Source organism: Hoplias malabaricus, chromosome Y (assembly GCF_029633855.1).
Source record: "Hoplias malabaricus isolate fHopMal1 chromosome Y, fHopMal1.hap1, whole genome shotgun sequence".
NCBI classification, from domain to species: Eukaryota; Metazoa; Chordata; class Actinopteri; order Characiformes; family Erythrinidae; genus Hoplias; species Hoplias malabaricus.
Window position 1 is genome coordinate 63,899,152 of NC_089820.1, and position 17,152 is coordinate 63,916,303.

General features: G+C 46.4%; 1 protein-coding gene across 1 annotated transcript in view; it reads right to left on the reverse strand.

Moving 5' to 3' along the window:
- Positions 1-17,152, reverse strand: part of LOC136679153 (cell adhesion molecule DSCAM-like) — a 90,786-nt gene that overhangs the window by 29,025 nt on the left and 44,609 nt on the right. The window contains exons 4-6 of the mRNA XM_066657492.1: positions 1,578-1,724; positions 1,007-1,285; positions 1-128 (exon numbers count right to left, since the gene is read on the reverse strand). The exon at positions 1-128 is cut by the window's left edge and continues 148 nt beyond it. Coding sequence (XP_066513589.1) covers positions 1-128; positions 1,007-1,285; positions 1,578-1,724 — 554 coding nt within the window. The remainder of the gene's footprint in view (positions 129-1,006; positions 1,286-1,577; positions 1,725-17,152) is intronic.

A 17,152-nucleotide genomic window follows, 5' to 3' on the forward strand; every position in this document is an offset into this window, starting at 1 on the left:
GATTCTCTCTCCGTTCCTGTACCAGGTGATGTCGTACTCGTCAGACCCGGTGACGCTGCAGAACAGAGACACCTGACTGCCCACACTGCCTCGGACCTTACGAGGGCTGACCACCGCCTTTAAGTGCTCTGGAGGACAACAGAAGGACAAACAAATGAGGATATTAGTCCACTTCATGTCCCACAATTTGTTCTTTTGCAGCAGCATTTGTTTAACTGTCATTGTGTCAAAAGTCTGCGGCTTTTCCACCCTTCATTATTCAGCAGCCCTGCTACTAGTCAGTCTTATAAAAATGTACTAAATTACTAAATACCATTTATGTCACATTTTTGTTACTCAGTAAAGATCTTTCCATGGGAGCAATGAATGTTTGGCCCAGATGTGGCAAATCTGCAGTTCTCTTATGGTCCATAGCTGGCCTTGAGGGCGTTGACTGAGAGTGACCCTGGCTGCTTTGATTCAGCTACAATCCACACAACATGGCCATAACCCAAATTAAGCCCGGCTCATTATAGCTGGCACACATCCAGACACACAATGTCAGTGTTTTAACGGAGCTGTATGAGCCAAAATGTGGCACATATCAGGCCGTGTGGCTGCTCTTTGGGACGCCTCTTTTCAGTGCAGGAGTGTCTCCTTTTTCACAGAGGCTTGTTCACATTAATTAATTCATACATTGTCTGTAACCACTTATCCAGTTCAGGATCATTGTAGGTCCAGATCCTACCCAGAATCACTGGGTTCAAGGTGAGAACACACCCTAAAGGGGGTGCAAGTCCTTCGCAGGGCAACACACAAACTCATTCACACACTCACACTTATGGACACTTTTGAGTTGCCAATCCACCTACCTATATGTATTTTTGGACTGAAAAAAAGGGATGAAACAGGAGCACCTACAACCCTAGGCCCCTGGAGCTGCGTCCCAGGACCTGCACCATGCTATCCTGCTTCGTGAAGTGCTGCCCTTTATTTTATTAAAATAAAGATTCAAAGTCTCACTCACGTTTGACCACCAAGCGTCCCACCACTTTAGCATTCCCAAAGCTGTTCCACACTTCGCAGACGTAATTTCCACTGTCGCCGGGCTGCGACGCCTCAATCACCAGGCCCGACACACTCTGGTGGAAGCGGCTGTCTGATTCGAGCGGGCTGTTGTCCTTCAGCCAGCGATACCGTGGGCCCGGGTGACCTGACGCTTTACAGGGAAGCTCCACACGTCGACCCACCATGATCTCCTTCTGCTCAAAGCCATCCAAAATCACTGGGGCAGAGTCCACAGGCTCTGAAAGGGGAGGGAGAGCGAGAGAGAGAGAGAGAGAGAGAGAGAGAGAGAGAGAGAGAGAGAGAGAGAGAGAGAGAAAGAGAGAGAGAGAGAGAGAGAGAGAGAGAAGAGAGAGAGAGAGAGAGAGAGAGAGAGAGAGAGAGAGAGAGAGAGAGAGAGAGAGAGAGATACAACAATAGATCAAATGCATGTTGAGATATTAGGAGATGAAGCTTTATAAATCTGAATGCTTTTATTTGGCTCTGAACAGGCCCTGTGGCCCCATAAGGGCCCCACTCATTTCTAACAGTACCTGATAAGAGTAACCGTGCACTGTTGCTCTGTCGGGTCTCTCCTGTGTAGCGATGGCGTGTCGTGCAGCGATAGATATTTACCGCATCTTCAGACTGTACATCCAGAATATACAAGGCCCCTGTGGATGTGATGTGATATCTTGATCCTGAGCGAAAGACAGAGCAAGAGAGAGAGAGAGAGAGAGAGAGAGATTTGAAAATATCTTTATTATAACGAGAAAAGAAAGACAAACGCATTACAAAACAATGTATTAACTCATATTTGCATTAAAAAGAAATAAGATAAAAGATAGAGCTTCAGAAAGTCAACAACAAACGATCATCTCCCTCAACTCTGCATAGAACTTCACTGATGCCCCGAGTGGTTTCTAACTCTTTCAAGTGCCCAGTCAGTTTACAATATGTATGCTCTAATCTCAAATACCACCTTCACTTCCACCACACTTTGGCCAACACCCGATTCCTCCTGTATATCCACATGGCTTACTTCACTATACCAGATAGAAAATGGATCAGTACTAAAACATTTTTTCTCCTTGCTGTGTACACTGTAAACCCTAACGTTCAAAGTAATTAACCAGATCGAATGTTTCTAACTTGTGAAAATAAAACGTATATTAAATGTTAATATAACATTTATTTTATAGTAGTAGTAGTAGCATAAAGTGTTTAGTCATATCTCCAATAATATCGTTATCGCCAAGTACCCTGAAATATCGTAATGCTATATTAAAGCCATATCGCCCACCCCTACACTCAATTTAACAATTCAATTATCTTCAAGGATTTATTCTTTTTGAATTTGTGAAACAGTAACGTTTTGATTTAGCAGAGTCCTGTTTGTAGTTCTAAGTAAATATAGCTTTATATGAGAGATGTAACTGGCCTTAAATGTTATGAAAGTGTGCGTCATGATGTCTGAAGTCACAAGCATAGAACCCGTGTTTTCAGCTGAGATGGCAGATGATCGGGGTTCACTCTTTTAGTGAATGTCATGTGGACAGGAACGTGTGTTCATTTCAGTTTGAGACCCGTATCGAATCACTGCCTCGATGAGGAGAATGATGTGTACACTCCAAACACTAGAAGGTGAACTGGCCATGCAAAAGGTCCATTGGTGTGGAGTGTGTGGTGCCCTGTGATGGACTGGTGCCCGGGTTACAGAACTAATTAATTAATTAATTCCTAGTTAGGTTACACAATAAGTTTAGACAACATTCAATATTCAGTTAAAATACTTAAAACTAACGTAATACATTGACTTACGATTAACGTAACGTTTAATTTGTTCTGTGACTCGTTCTGTAACTCAATTTCCAGAATCACTGGGCACAAGGCAGGATCACACTCACACCTACGGACACTTTTTGAGTCACCAGTCCACCTACCAATGTGTATTTTTGGAACATGGGAGGAAACCAGAGCACCCGGAGGAAACCCACATGGACACGGGGAGAACACACCACACTCCTCACAGACAGTCACCCAGAGGAACCCACACAGACACAGGGAGAACACACCACACTCCTCACAGACAGTCACCCGGAGGAAACCCACATGGACACAGGGAGAACACACCACACTCCTCACAGACAGTCACCCGGAGGAAACCCACATGGACACGGGGAGAACACACCACACTCCTCACAGACAGTCACCCAGAGGAACCCACACAGACACAGGGAGAACACACCACACTCCTCACAGACAGTCACCCGGAGGAAACCCACATGGACACAGGGAGAACACACCACACTCCTCACAGACAGTCACCCAGAGGAAACCCACACGGACACAGGGAGAACACACCACACTCCTCACAGACAGTCACCCGGAGGAAACCCACACAGACACAGGGAGAACACACCACACTCCTCACAGACAGTCACCCGGAGGAAACCCACACAGACACAGGGAGAACACACCACACTCCTCACAGACAGTCACCCGGAGGAAACCCACGCAGACACAGGGAGAACACACCACACTCCTCACAGACAGTCACCCGGAGGAAACCCACATGGACACAGAGAGAACACACCACACTCCTCACTGACAGTCACCCGGAGGAAACCCACACGGACACAGGGAGAACACACCACACTCCTCACAGACAGTCACCCGGAGGAAACCCACACAGACACAGGGAGAACACACCACACTCCTCACAGACAGTCACCCGGAGGAAACCCACACAGACACAGGGAGAACACACCACACTCCTCACAGACAGTCACCCGGAGGAAACCCACGCAGACACAGGGAGAACACACCAAAGAATGAGAATGTAAAGAAATTATCTGATTTTATGGAGTGTATTTACCTTAAAGATCAGACAAATGTGCTGGCGGAGGTGCAGGTTTGCAGAGGAGGTTGGGGGAGTTTTTCCATTTCATGCTCTCTCGCTTAAATTAATTTACACGCTACGAATTTAATGTTACATAAAACAGCAATACGACAGAGATGCTTGCACGGCAAGATAACCAAGTGGACTGAATGTTCACTGGGCTACCTAGTGGCGGGTGGAGTAAGCTTGCACCATAAAGCTTAAAATCGACCAAGCAATGGCTCGTATCTCGGGAAATCCGTGAGTTGATTCACTCATAAGTCAAGGTTTCACTGTAATTTGTTAACAGTAACGGAAATGTACATTTTCTGAGTTGTATCAAACATTAAATGAAGTAGTAGACACTTAAGTAAATGTGTATGCATACTTCTGACATTTGAGTTTAGGAACTTAAAATATTAAGGCTAGTAAAGGCCTTCATTTTTTGGAATTTCTGCACGTTTCCAGGTTTACAGAATGCTTTGGCTCAAAGATAAACAGCTGGAGAGAAAACACTTCACCGAGGGATAAGAACCACGCAGTTAGCAACTGAAATAAACATTCAGCCTTGTGCACTGCACAAACAGATGGGAAACAGTCTCTCAGAGCAGAACAGGCAGCCTTCGTCAGCACTGGGATCGAGGTGCACCCGATGTCTGTTTGCATCTATCGCCCCATGCACCATCCTTCATTGAAGGTCACCTGTCCATTTCTCAATCAGCCCACCAGCAGCCTCTGGGGGAGGAGTCAGTGCCAAAAAACTCAGACCACTCTGTAGATGGAGCATCAGTCAAAAGCCAGAACTGCGACAACTTCACCCAGATCAGATAGAGGGTCTTCTTCATGAGTGTGGTGAAAACACTCAGGGTCAGACACCCCTCATGCTCAGTCCATTCTCCAACAGTAGGAACCAACCCGAGTAGACCCTACTACCCAACCCACTCTGTCCAAGACAAACAGAACCTACTATATAAACAATAAATTACAGCTGAATGTTGAAAATAAACAGTAAACAGATAATAAAATTGAACTGAAGTGCTGTGATTCATGAGCGCCCCCTGCAGCTGTGAGATGTTGCAGTGTGATGGGGGACTCAGACACAGTGGTGGAGGGGGGTGGTGGGGTGGTCTCTGCAGCTATTGTAAGCAGTGACCCAGTTAGAAACAGGAACAGGATCGGCGGTCCTGGGGGGCTTCGCTCCTCCTTTAAATGCAGCTGTGTAAGAACAAGAATGGTGGGTTTGGGGTTGGAGGGGGGTGGGTGTTTGTGTGTGCAGCTCTCAGAACCGGACGCTACTTTCAGAACCAGACACTGCTCTCAGAACCAGAAACTGCTCTCAGACCTGGACACTGCTATCAAAACGGGACACTGTTCTCAAAACCCGATCCTGCTCTCCGAACCGATCAGAATTCTTAGAACCGGACACAGCTTTCAGAACCGGATCCTGCTCTCTGAACTGGACACTGCTCTCAGACAGGTTCTAGTGTTGAGTCTAGGTTCTTCTCAGTGGTTCTTCCTCTTGCTCTCAGGGAGGTTTTCTTGCCCCTGTTGCCTTAGTGGTGCCCCCTTCAGGGCTCTGACCTGGATTTTGTAACGCTGCTTTGTGACTTTTTTTTTTATTGTACCAGAGGGACACTCATGTGCTGAAATCCCCAGGATCTGAGGAACACCTGTGAAACTCCTGTCATGCAGGAACTGGGGAACACCTTGTGCCCCGTGCCCTCTCCACCAGCTGAGAAAACCTGGTTTGTATCCTTTCAGGCATGTGTTCGGGTTCCAGAGAGTGTGAGACCGTCCCGTGCTTAAGGGCAAGGCCTACCTGCTCCTTGAGGCTGGTGTTTCCTCTTACCTGGGCATGGGGTTGGGTGGATAGTAGTTTGTGTGTGTGTGTGTGTGTGTGTGTGTGTGTGTGTGTGTGTGTGTGTGTGTGTGTGTGTGAAGTTCTATCACAGCTCTGAGTCGGTGATAGCACAGTCCTACCCCGACACTAACGCTCCCACTAACACCCCCCTAGCGCAGTGTGTTACTGTGAAAATCACACAAACGACAAGCAGTGAACTCCGGGAGTTTAACAGTGGAGTTTAAACTTTGTCCCCGAGGCGTGTAGGGAGATAATCAGTGGTAAATTCACCAGAGGACAGGCAGTGTCTTGGGGAAGTGAAGGGAATCAGGGCTGATTAGTGTCAGAAGACCTGCGTGACCTCGAAGCTGACCACACCGGAATGGTTGAGCATCACCCCCCCACCCTTCCACCCCACACACAGCCCCGGACTTGGCTCGTCCCTCAGCAGCGAGGTCTGTTTCCACCAGATCATCATAAATCATTTAACTTTGTAAACTGTTCATATTTAAAATGCATGTGTAACATGAATAAAGCATGTCTCCTCTGTGCTACACCAGCAGCTTCCTGCTGCACAATTTGCTGCCTTTGATGAATTAGTTAAAAATTTAACACATCAGTTTTTCCTTATTTGTTTTTGTCAGAGCGCCTCATTTCAGACGCAGCTCTCCAACATTAAACTGGAGTCTGGAATAAAGATGATTTAAACAGTCCACACAGCTCCAGTCATTGTTTAATCTAAAAATATAATAAATCTATAAAGATTAAAACTGAACACAGAATAAACAGTTTGAAAACATGGTTCAATAAACACCATGTTCTGGAAAGTCCATCATTCTCTAAACTGGAGTATAAACAGGAGGCTGGGTGGTGTTGATTCCCCTGCACATTTAACTCAGCATTTCCGAAAGTGTGGGGTGTGTACTAGTGTAAAACCACTACTGGGTTGTGTAGGTATTACAGGTGGGGCACATGGGATCTAAAGAAATGAGCTTTTCTTTATTAATGAGCCCGTCTTTATTAATGCCTTTCTGTTTTGCCTATAAAGCTTACTCAGTAAAAATCACCCACTCACAATGGAATCATTAATAGCCCTTAGACACAATAAAAGAGCGTTTGATGGGACCCCAGAAAAATGTAGCTTGCCTGGAGCCAAAATATGCTTTTTTCCCAAACCTTTATTTTGAAAATGCACCTCAGAGATTAATGTGTTTTGGTTGCGCGTCAGAGAAGGTGTGTCTTCTTTCAGACTTCGTTAAGGCACCTGTTCAAATATAAAACTGCTCCAATCATCAGCTTCACTGGCCTCCCATTCATCTCGTCTGAGACTGGTTTATAAAGTTAGCTTTTACCAGCTCTGGGTTTGAAGTCAGTAACGAGAGCACAACAGATAACAACGACGGATAATTACAGTTATGAAAGCAGCTTGTACACAACTGTTAGTGAAACAGAGGAGGATCTGAGAGTTAGTTACCGTTAAAATCAGCTGTGTTCAGGTTGTGAGAAAGTGCTTTAAACATGCAGCAAGTTAACGTTAGCCTCTGGCCGTGTCCCAAACTGCACACCGCTCTGAATAATATGAAAATACACATATCCCCCCTCAGCAGTGCTCTCTGTAGTGGAGTATGTACAGTTCCATAGAGTGTTGTTTGGGACACAGCGTCTCTAACGTTAAATTTAATCAAATGCTGTTCCACATCGTTATAAATGCAGTATCTACATAGGAATCTACTGCCTTATCTACACAGAAATCAGCTTATAGCTATATAATATTTTGACTCAACAAAATGTTGCTCACCAAAATCAAACTCACTCCTACACCCTGCACCTGCCTTTGCTCATTTTTGCACAGATGGAAAAGTGAGAAACTGAATCACAGTTTAATTAGGTCAATTTTCTGTATTTCTGAACACTGATGTTAATGTTGTATCTGGGGTTCTAATGTTAAAGTACTGATTTAGAGACTTTAGAAGTTGATGTCACTTAAATAAATTCTAAAATTGTAAACATGCATGTGTATTTTATTTTTTGGGGGCGATATGGTACAGGTGGGGCACTAATATTCCCTTTGGTCTGAGGTGGGGAATAATTGAAACATTTGAGAACCATTGATTTAACACAAAGCTCCTCGAGGTGTGCTGTCCAGTGCTTTGCATAAATGACACTTGGCTGTTTTTCTGTGAGAGTTCTGGTGGGTTCTCCTGTTCTACAACACAAACATTGTAAAATTAAAGAATATAACATAGATATGGTTCTTGATCCGCCCCAAATAACATGAATGCCTCAGTTCCAGACTCGCAGACGAGAACCTCCTGAGATCCACAATACGCCAACCTCTCCAGCTTCAGAATATTCTGACGGTTCCTCTGGGTTCTATCTCTTCTGGGTTCAAAATTATTACTCAACTATAAATGATTATATTATAACTACACACACACTCCCTCTCTCTCTCTATCCCTTACTATCTCTCTACCTCTATTCTCTCTCACTCTCTCTCTGGTTGGTAAAGTCGTCTGTTTGCTCAGTTCTGCTCCGTGTGGCTGAACAATGCATAATTTCAACCTCAATTTCCTCTCAAATGAATTGAAGTCCACCCTGAGCAATCCACCGCCTTTTAATTGGCCCCTGTTAGATTCAAACCATTAAACTGCTGATGCGGCCTCGTCTGCGGAGCTACGATAGCCCCCCCCCCCCCCCCCCCCCACAACCTCCCCCAAACCCTTGCTCTCTCTCTCTCTCTCTCTCTCTCTCTCTATCCCTCAGAGAATTTCCTCATGAATATTCATGAGTTTACACTAACGTTTAGAAGACAGCAGCGTTTTTCTTTCTCCTCCTCTCTTCAGCCTGCGAAGCTGATAACATTCACTGGGTCGGAATGTAACATGTCTCGATGAAATACTGGGAACATCAAAGAGATTCAGGGTTTAATATTAAACCAAAACCTCTGCTTCATTTCCACAGTCAGTGAAATCACAGTGGATGCAGTGTTCCTAGACCCTCAGAGAGGAAACCCCTGTCCTTCCACAGACCACTGCTTCTGCACAAGGCTTCCTTTATGATTAAAAGCAAATAGAAAGAAAATGGGTTTGTTAGCTTTATGATGTCCATGTGTTTCTCTGTGTCTGCTCTGCTGTGACTGATCACTTCAATGCAGGACAACAGAGGACTTTGGAAGGTGTAAAAATTCAGTTTGAAATGCCAAGAATCTAAAAGGTTTGCCTAGAAATAAGAAATATGGAAACATTTCTCTCTGCACTTTTGAAAACTTAGGCTGAAAGGTGATGCACAAGAACCCTCAGTAAACCCTGCTCAGAACAGCCTCAGCTCTCTCTAGAAGAGCCCTGTTTGTCCCAAAGCTGTGGACAGAGATCATTCGCCATGAATCAACAAAGCTGTTATAAATTCTTCATCTCTCTGTGAAACATACAATTGCTCCACACAGAACAGAGATGGACACATGACGCCGTCTGTCTCACACGACTCACGACCCATCTTTACAGCCTCATAAGTCCAGATGTGAGGGGTGTAGGGTCAGGTGATGATGGAGTGAATTAAGCAGACTCTACAGATTTAGGGAGGGTTTGACTCATGTTTCTGTGCTGTGTGCTCACAGTGTGATTCAGAACTACATCTGTACACATCCATTCAGATGCAGGATTATGTTCACAGACCCCAGAGGGTGAAAGAACATCGGAGAAGTGAGTTAAGGATTCTAGAGAACCTAGACAAAACTTTCCCATAATCAAACATCTTGACAAAAAAAACTGGGTTCTTTAGGGAACACAAACCAAGCCCCATGGCCTTAATAACAAAACCCAGAGAGGAGCAAAGAGGAGCACAGAGGGAGCAGATTGGAACAGAGAGGAGCAAAGAGGGAGCAGAGAGGAGCGGAGTGGAGCAAAGTGGAGCACAGGGGAGTGGAGAGGGAGTGGAGTGGGAGCATAAAGGAGCACAGAGGAGCTCAGAGGGCGCAGAGAGGAGGGGTGAGGGAGCAGAGAGTAGTGGAGAACAAGCAGGGAGATGTGGATTGGAGCAGAAACTGGGCAGACTGGAGAGGAGAAGAGTAGAGAAAAGAAGGAGCAAAGAGAAAAGAGGATGTAGAGAAGAGCAGATTTGAGCAGAGAAGGAGCAAAGTGGAGCAAACAGGAGAGGAGAGGAGCAGAGAAGAGAGGAGAGGAGCAGAGAGGAGTGGAATGGAGCAGAGTGGAGCAGAGAGGATTGGTGAGGAGCAGAGTGAAGCGTAGCTGGAGAATCAGACCAAGGCTGAGAGATGTACATCAGCACCAGGAATAATTTGTTTCTACTCCAGCTGCACAGTGACTGAAGTCGATGACTATCAGACCTCAACACTGAGGCTTTGAAATACTTCACTCACAATGCAACGCACCCTACCCCACCACCCTCCCACACCCCCTCCCCCTCAAACACAATCACCCCCAACCCGCTGCTCCCCCAGAGGGTGTTGTCAAAGATGAAAGGCTCAGACTCAGACTCCAGTCCACACTCGCTCACTGAATGAAACCAACAGAGAAAGAGTGAGAGAGAGAGAGAGAGAGAGAGAGAGAGAGAGAGAGAGAGAGAGAAAGAGAGAGAGAGTGCTCCAGACTGCATGCATTGACTCTTCTTTCATCTCTTTCTCACACACATTTTCCCTCCCTCTCTCTCTCTCTCTCTCTCTCTCTCTCTCTCTCTCTCTCTCTCTCTCTCTCCCTATATCTTTCAAGCTCCAATATAAACATTGTAATCATCATAACTGAACACTGGTGACTGCTCATTTCCATTTTCCAGTTTTCCTCATCTCCCACATCACCACGCTCACCCCCAGATTACAGATTCCAGATTCATATGGCTATTGCTAATGGCTAAAGCTACCCCTAGTCCCTAACCATAAATGCAAACCCCAAACCCTAACCCCTAAACTCTAAGCCTTCCAACCCTAAACCCAAATCCTACCCCTAAACTCAAACACCAACCCTCACCCCTAAAACTCAAGGCCCAATCCTCCCACCCTAAAAACCCTAAAATTCAAACCCTGACCCCTAACACTCCCAACCTTAAAACCCTAAAACTCAAACCCTGACCCCTAACACTCCCAACCCTAAACCCTAAAACTCAAACCCTGACCCCTAACACTCCCAACACTAAACCCTAAAACTCAAACCCTGACCCCTAACACTCCCAACACTAAACCCTAAAACTCAAACCCTGCCCCCTAACACTCCCAACCTTAAAACCCTAAAACTCAAACCCTGACCCCTAACACTCCCAACCCTAAACCCTAAAACTCAAACCCTGACCCCTAACACTCCCAACACTAAACCATAAAACTCAAACCCTGCCCCCTAACACTCCCAACCTTAAAACGCTAAAACTCAAACCCTGACCCCTAACACTCCCAACCTTAAAACCCTAAAACTCAAACCCTGACCCCTAACACTCCCAACACTAAACCCTAAATCTCAAACCCTGCCCCTAACACTCCCAACCCTAAACCCTAAAACTCAAACCCTGCCCCTAACACTCCCAACCCTAAACCCTAAAACTCAAACCCTGCCCCTAACACTCCCAACCCTAAACCCTAAAACTCAAACCCTGCCCCTAACACTCCCAACCCTAAACCCTAAAACTCAAACCCTGCCCCTAACACTCCCAACCCTAAACCCTAAAACTCAAACCCTGCCCCTAACACTCCCAACCCTAAACCCTAAAACTCAAACCCTGCCCCTAACACTCCCAACCCTAAACCCTAAAACTCAAACCCTGCCTCTAACACTCCCAACACTAAACGCTAAAACTCAAACCCTGACCCCTAACACTCCCAACCTTAAAACCCTAAAACTCAAACCCTGACCCCTAACACTCCCAACCCTAAACCCTAAAACTCAAACCCTGCCCCTAACACTCCCAACCCTAAACCCTAAAACTCAAACCCTGCCCCTAACACTCCCAACCCTAAACCCTAAAACTCAAACCCTGCCCCTAACACTCCCAACCCTAAACCCTAAAACTCAAACCCTGCCTCTAACACTCCCAACACTAAACCCTAAAACTCAAACCCTGCCCCTAACACTCCCAACACTAAACCCTAAAACTCAAACCCTGCCCCTAACACTCCCAACCCTAAAAGCCTAAAACTCAAACCCTGACCCCTAACACTCCCAACACTAAACCCTAAAACTCAAACCCTGCCCCTAACACTCCCAACCTTAAAACCCTAAAATTCAAACCCTGACTCGTAACACTCCCAACCTTAAAACGCTAAAACTCAAACCCTGACCCCTAACACTCCCAACCTTAAAACCCTAAAACTCAAACCCTGACCCCTAACACTCCCAACCTTAAAACCCTAAAACTCAAACCCTGACCCCTAACACTCCCAACCCTAAACCCTAAAACTCAAATCCTGCCCCTAACACTCCCAACCCTAAACCCTAAAACTCAAACCCTGCCCCTAACACTCCCAACCTTAAAACCCTAAAACTCAAACCCTGACCCCTAACACTCCCAACCCTAAAACTCAAACCCTAACTCTCCCAATCCTAATCCCTAAAACTCAAACCCTAACCCCTAACCCTCCCAAACCTAAAACAAACCCAAACCTTAAACCTTACACACTCCTGATACTGATAGAGACATCATTTCTCCTCCTGCTGTCTCCATCTGATCTTTCTATAAACATCCCACAGTGGTTTTCCCAAGCATTTGGAGCTTCCTCAGGGAGATTCCTGGGCAGCTGCAATGAGCAATTCAGCCGGAATTCATCTGGATTCATCTGGACCACTGCCCCACCCCCTTCTCCCACCCGCCCCACTCTGGTGACTGGAGGCTTCGTTATTTGAGATTTTCAAACAAAATTAGAGCTGTTTAATATTGCATACCCCCCCCCCCCCCCCCAGGGCCAGCCGCAGGGCCACGAATTAAACACGGCATCATTCACTGTAATTTAGACACACACAAAAACACAGGCCTGACAGACCCCGCGGTGCCTGGCCAATTTAACCCGCAGTGTTTGGCATGGTATCGGTCCACAGCTGTGTTTATCACTGGGTTATTGTTCAGGAAAGAAGATCTGGAAGAGTAGCAGCTGCAAAAACTACAAACTACACACCAACAAGGTCTTCACCTCACAGTAGCTTCACTTCATCATCTGTACGACCGACCTGCGTCAGACCCACTTCACTAGACCTGCCCACTCACAACCATCAGAGCAGAACAACCCCGCCCAATCTTTCCCTCAGAGTGAAGTAATCCCACCCACTCAAACCTCAGAGTAAGGTAACCCCGGCCACTTTCATCAGTCAGAGCGGAGTAACCCTGCCCACTCCCATCACCATCATACCAAACTCAGCTGTGGCCCCCAGGGCTCAGAGAATGTTTCCCTGTGTCAGATTGGAGATGTGAGGATGGAGTAACACTATGACCCACCCTGGTGTAGTGGGTGATCTGAGGACATTACAATGTAATCCAGTCAGAATGGGGTGGTCATTCTGCGCCTGGTGTTAAAGCAACTCAAGCTCATATGGAGTAAAGTCACCCTGTTTGGTGATGCCAGGCTACGCAGAGTTAAACAGAGGATGTCCCAGCTCTAGAGAAACGATCTGAGCTGAAATAGGTCTCTGTGCCTCGTGACATACAGGCGTCTTGTTGTGAGACAGAAGAGAGTGGGTGATTTCCACAGTTAAGGCCACGTTCAGCAGCAGCGGGCCGAGACCGGGTCACGTGAACGTTCTCCCACAGGTCTGGGACTGTCTCTGAGCAGAAAACGAGACACTTTAGGCTCTGCGTAGCGCCTAATTTGATCTACTTGAGATTGTGACTTCCTACACTTTATGTAATTAACGTCAGATGTGATTAATTAAGCTGACGCTAGAATCGGCGGCTGGGAAAATGCTGAGGAAATCTACGTGCCGCTCCTGCGCTTGGCTGTGAGACAGAGAAGACTGTAAATATTGTCTTGATTCAACGATTACATCAAATGAGCCATTGTGGGCTCAGGATGAGACGTGAAGGGGCTGATGAGGAAGACTGATTACACGCTGCTGCATCGAGAGGCTTTCTGCCACAGCGGCTGAAAATTAGCTCCTGAGTGCTCAGCGCGGAGAGAGCGGTCCTCAGACCAAAGCTCTAAAGATCCCCTCGCTGTTACAAACTCCACACAGGGAACATCCTCAGAATGTAATTCTCTCCTACAGCACTGTTCTGAAATCAGCATCATCCAACCCTCCTCCAAAAGTTACATAGTGCCTTTTTTGCAGTGCTGAGCCTGGAGTAGCAACGACAGAGGCTCTATACTCACTGTTACAGCTCACAATGATTATGATGCTGAAATGTTAAGGTAAATACACCACATAGTCGGGACACTGCCTTTCTCTCAGATTTAATGTGGGTTGTGGTTGTTGTTGTTACTACTGGACTGCACAGTGATTGTCTGTTAAAGATGGTCTGTGTTTAGTGAATCTGTGAGAAAGACAGCTGCACAGAGAGGGTGCGAGAGAAGCAGCGCTGCTTTGTGTGGAGGCAGACGGCTGTTAGAAAATAGCCAGCGAGGAGTGGGGGCAGACAGATGGGGGCTGATGTTGGGGGTGTTTGGGAGGAAGTGTAGGTGGAGTACTCAGCTCTCGGATGAGTTTCTACAATGAAAATCACTCCTATCTCTCTCTCTCTGTCTCACTCTCTCTTAACCTCTCAGATTCAGATTCAAATAGCTTTATTGGCATGGCTGTAATAAGAACAATATTGCCAAAGCATTACAACAAGAAACAAAACAACAACAACAGTAGCGAATAAAGGTAATAACTATAAAATGGGAGTTTTGGCAACATTTACAAAAACACGTTTATATATATAACAGTCTGTGCTCTCTCTTTAAACCGCTCTCTCTCTCACCTCATTCTGTCACTCAGGCTCTCTCTCCTCTCTCTTTCTTTTACATAACTTTATTCTTGTTGCCTGTTGTGAGGTATGTACGCTGAAAAAAGACATTTATATCTTGCTGGAGGTGGGGTTTGGGGAGGGGGGCAGAATGAAATGCACAGACTTCAGACTTTAATATAAACATTCCTCTCAATGTGTACTGTTCCGCCTCACACCCCCCCCCCTGTCCTCGATACACTCACCTCATTATGTGTGACTGGAAAGAGAAGGTGAAATGGTTACTGTGACAACCAGAGAGAGAGAGACAGATAGAGGGAGAGAGTGAGAGAAAAGGAGAAAGAGCGAGTGAGTGTGTGTGTGTGTGAGAGAGAGAGAGAGAGTGAGAGAAAAGGAGAAAGAGCGAGTGAGTGTGTGTGTGTGTGAGAGAGAGAGAGAGAGTGAGAGAAAAGGAGAAAGAGCGAGTGAGTGTGTGTGTGCGTGTGAGAGAGAGAGAGAGAGAGAGAGAGAGAGAGAGAGAGAGAGAGACTGTGGTAGATGAGAGTGATGGGGTGATGCTGCAGGTGTGAGACTGGAACAGGCGTGTTCTTCATGTGGTGGGATAAAGATGAGAAAAAATAACAAAGACATCAGAGCCCAGATCTCACTTCTGTCACAGCAAACACCGTCTCCTCTGCTCGTCTCCCCTCTTCTCCACACAAACTTCAAATTTACTTAACACTGCACCCCTACTTCTGCGTTCATGCAGCGTCAGATGCATTCACGTCCCACAGTCAGGTGTCTAGCACGCTGTCGAAAACCTGCGTTTACAAGAGCCTGTGTTTACGACAGGATAAATCATCATATCAATCTCCAGGTGTTCTCTTTACTCTACTAATGTTAACCTGTGTGACACTAACACTGCATGCACAGGGGAATACCACCCTTTACCCACCCCACACTAAGGGCTCCCCATCTGCAGCAGTTTTGTGGAAAACTAACCCTGGACACTGCATCCAACAACAATATGCACAATTTATTATCATTACACACACACACACACACACTAGTACTATCACAAGGGGGATTGAACACACACACAGGGAGCAGTTGGGGTTCAGGTGTCTTGCTTGAGGGCCCCATCAGCCATGGATGTTGAGGGATGAGACGGCGCTGTTTGTTCACTTCCCCGAATGTGACAAAACCAGCTTTCTCTGGATTTTGCTCAGGGGCCCCTCAGCCGTGAATGTGGAGGGACGTCCAGGAGACCAAACCAGGTCCTCTGTGGTACGAGCCCGGTTCTCTGATCTGTGTCATGTGAGGGGGTGGGACCTACCTCAACCAGTCACAGAACCAATAAAAATCTTAACTGCTTCAAAGGGGGCAGGACATTTCCAAAAGTGCCAGAATTAATCACAGCCTTCGGTTTTAGCTGAGGGTGCAGGGGGTGTCTGTCTTTTGAAAAGTGTAAAGTACAGAAACTCAGAGCTGTGATCTCACTCTGTGTTGGAATCTCACTCTGTCTCTGGGTCCGCACAGGAGTCGCAGTTCTATCTGTGACGTGGTCACTGGCGCAGGTGTCTGGTGTTTGTGCTTTGGTGAAAGTGTTTTTCTGACCTCAGGTGGGATTGAGGGTAGGGGTTCATGGCGCCTGCATGGAAGCAGAAGGACATAGAGAGTGTCTCCACAGGGAGTCTGAAACAGAGATACTGCCCCCTGTTGTGTGGATGACCTTCATGCTGCGTCAGCAATCCCAGGATCTGTCAGAGCTGCTGCGGAGTGTCACAGGCACATGGCTCCAGATATTTCTGATCCAGAAATAGGTTCTAACTGGACTTCAATTAGTTTCTGTAGAATAAGAAGTGTGGGGTAGGCGAACTATACATGCTACATCTTCAGCATGTTAGCTATAGGATTATTAAGGGATGTACAGCAGCCACTGACACAGGGGATGGGGGGCATGCTGCCTGTCTAACACACTGAAGTAAATATCACTGAAAGCCTTTACTAAAAATGTCCTTTTCAAGATTAATTACCATCAAAGCCTTGGACAGAGAGAGAGCGAGAGAGAGGGGAGGGGGACAAAAGAGAGATAGAGGCTGATAGGGAAAGGCAGAGAAAGGGAGATGGAGAATGGAGAATGGAAAGTATCTACCAGAGTCTGGAACAGTTTCACCACATCGGTGTCTTTCCCCTTTGAACGCAGCCTTAAAGACTTCCACATCGCTAGTTTGCCCTGTCCCAGCAGGAAGTTCTCACAATGAGCCTCATCTTCCCTGATGACTTTAAACAAACTCCAAGTCTGGAGCAGAGACCTGTAAAACCCCGGCAGAATCACACGCTGCACAGCACCCTGTGACAATTAAAACAGCAGTTTATCGTAACTAAGAACCCCAAATGTCCTGAGCATCTCCAGTCCAAACTGGATACATGGGACCTCTGAGCTGTGCAACATGGACCAGCCCTTGGTCTCCTTCATCCAGAGGCAAGTGCAGCACAGTGGACGGGTGGTACCCATTCCAGAAAAAGTCTATAAAGGTATATGGTTAATTACCTTT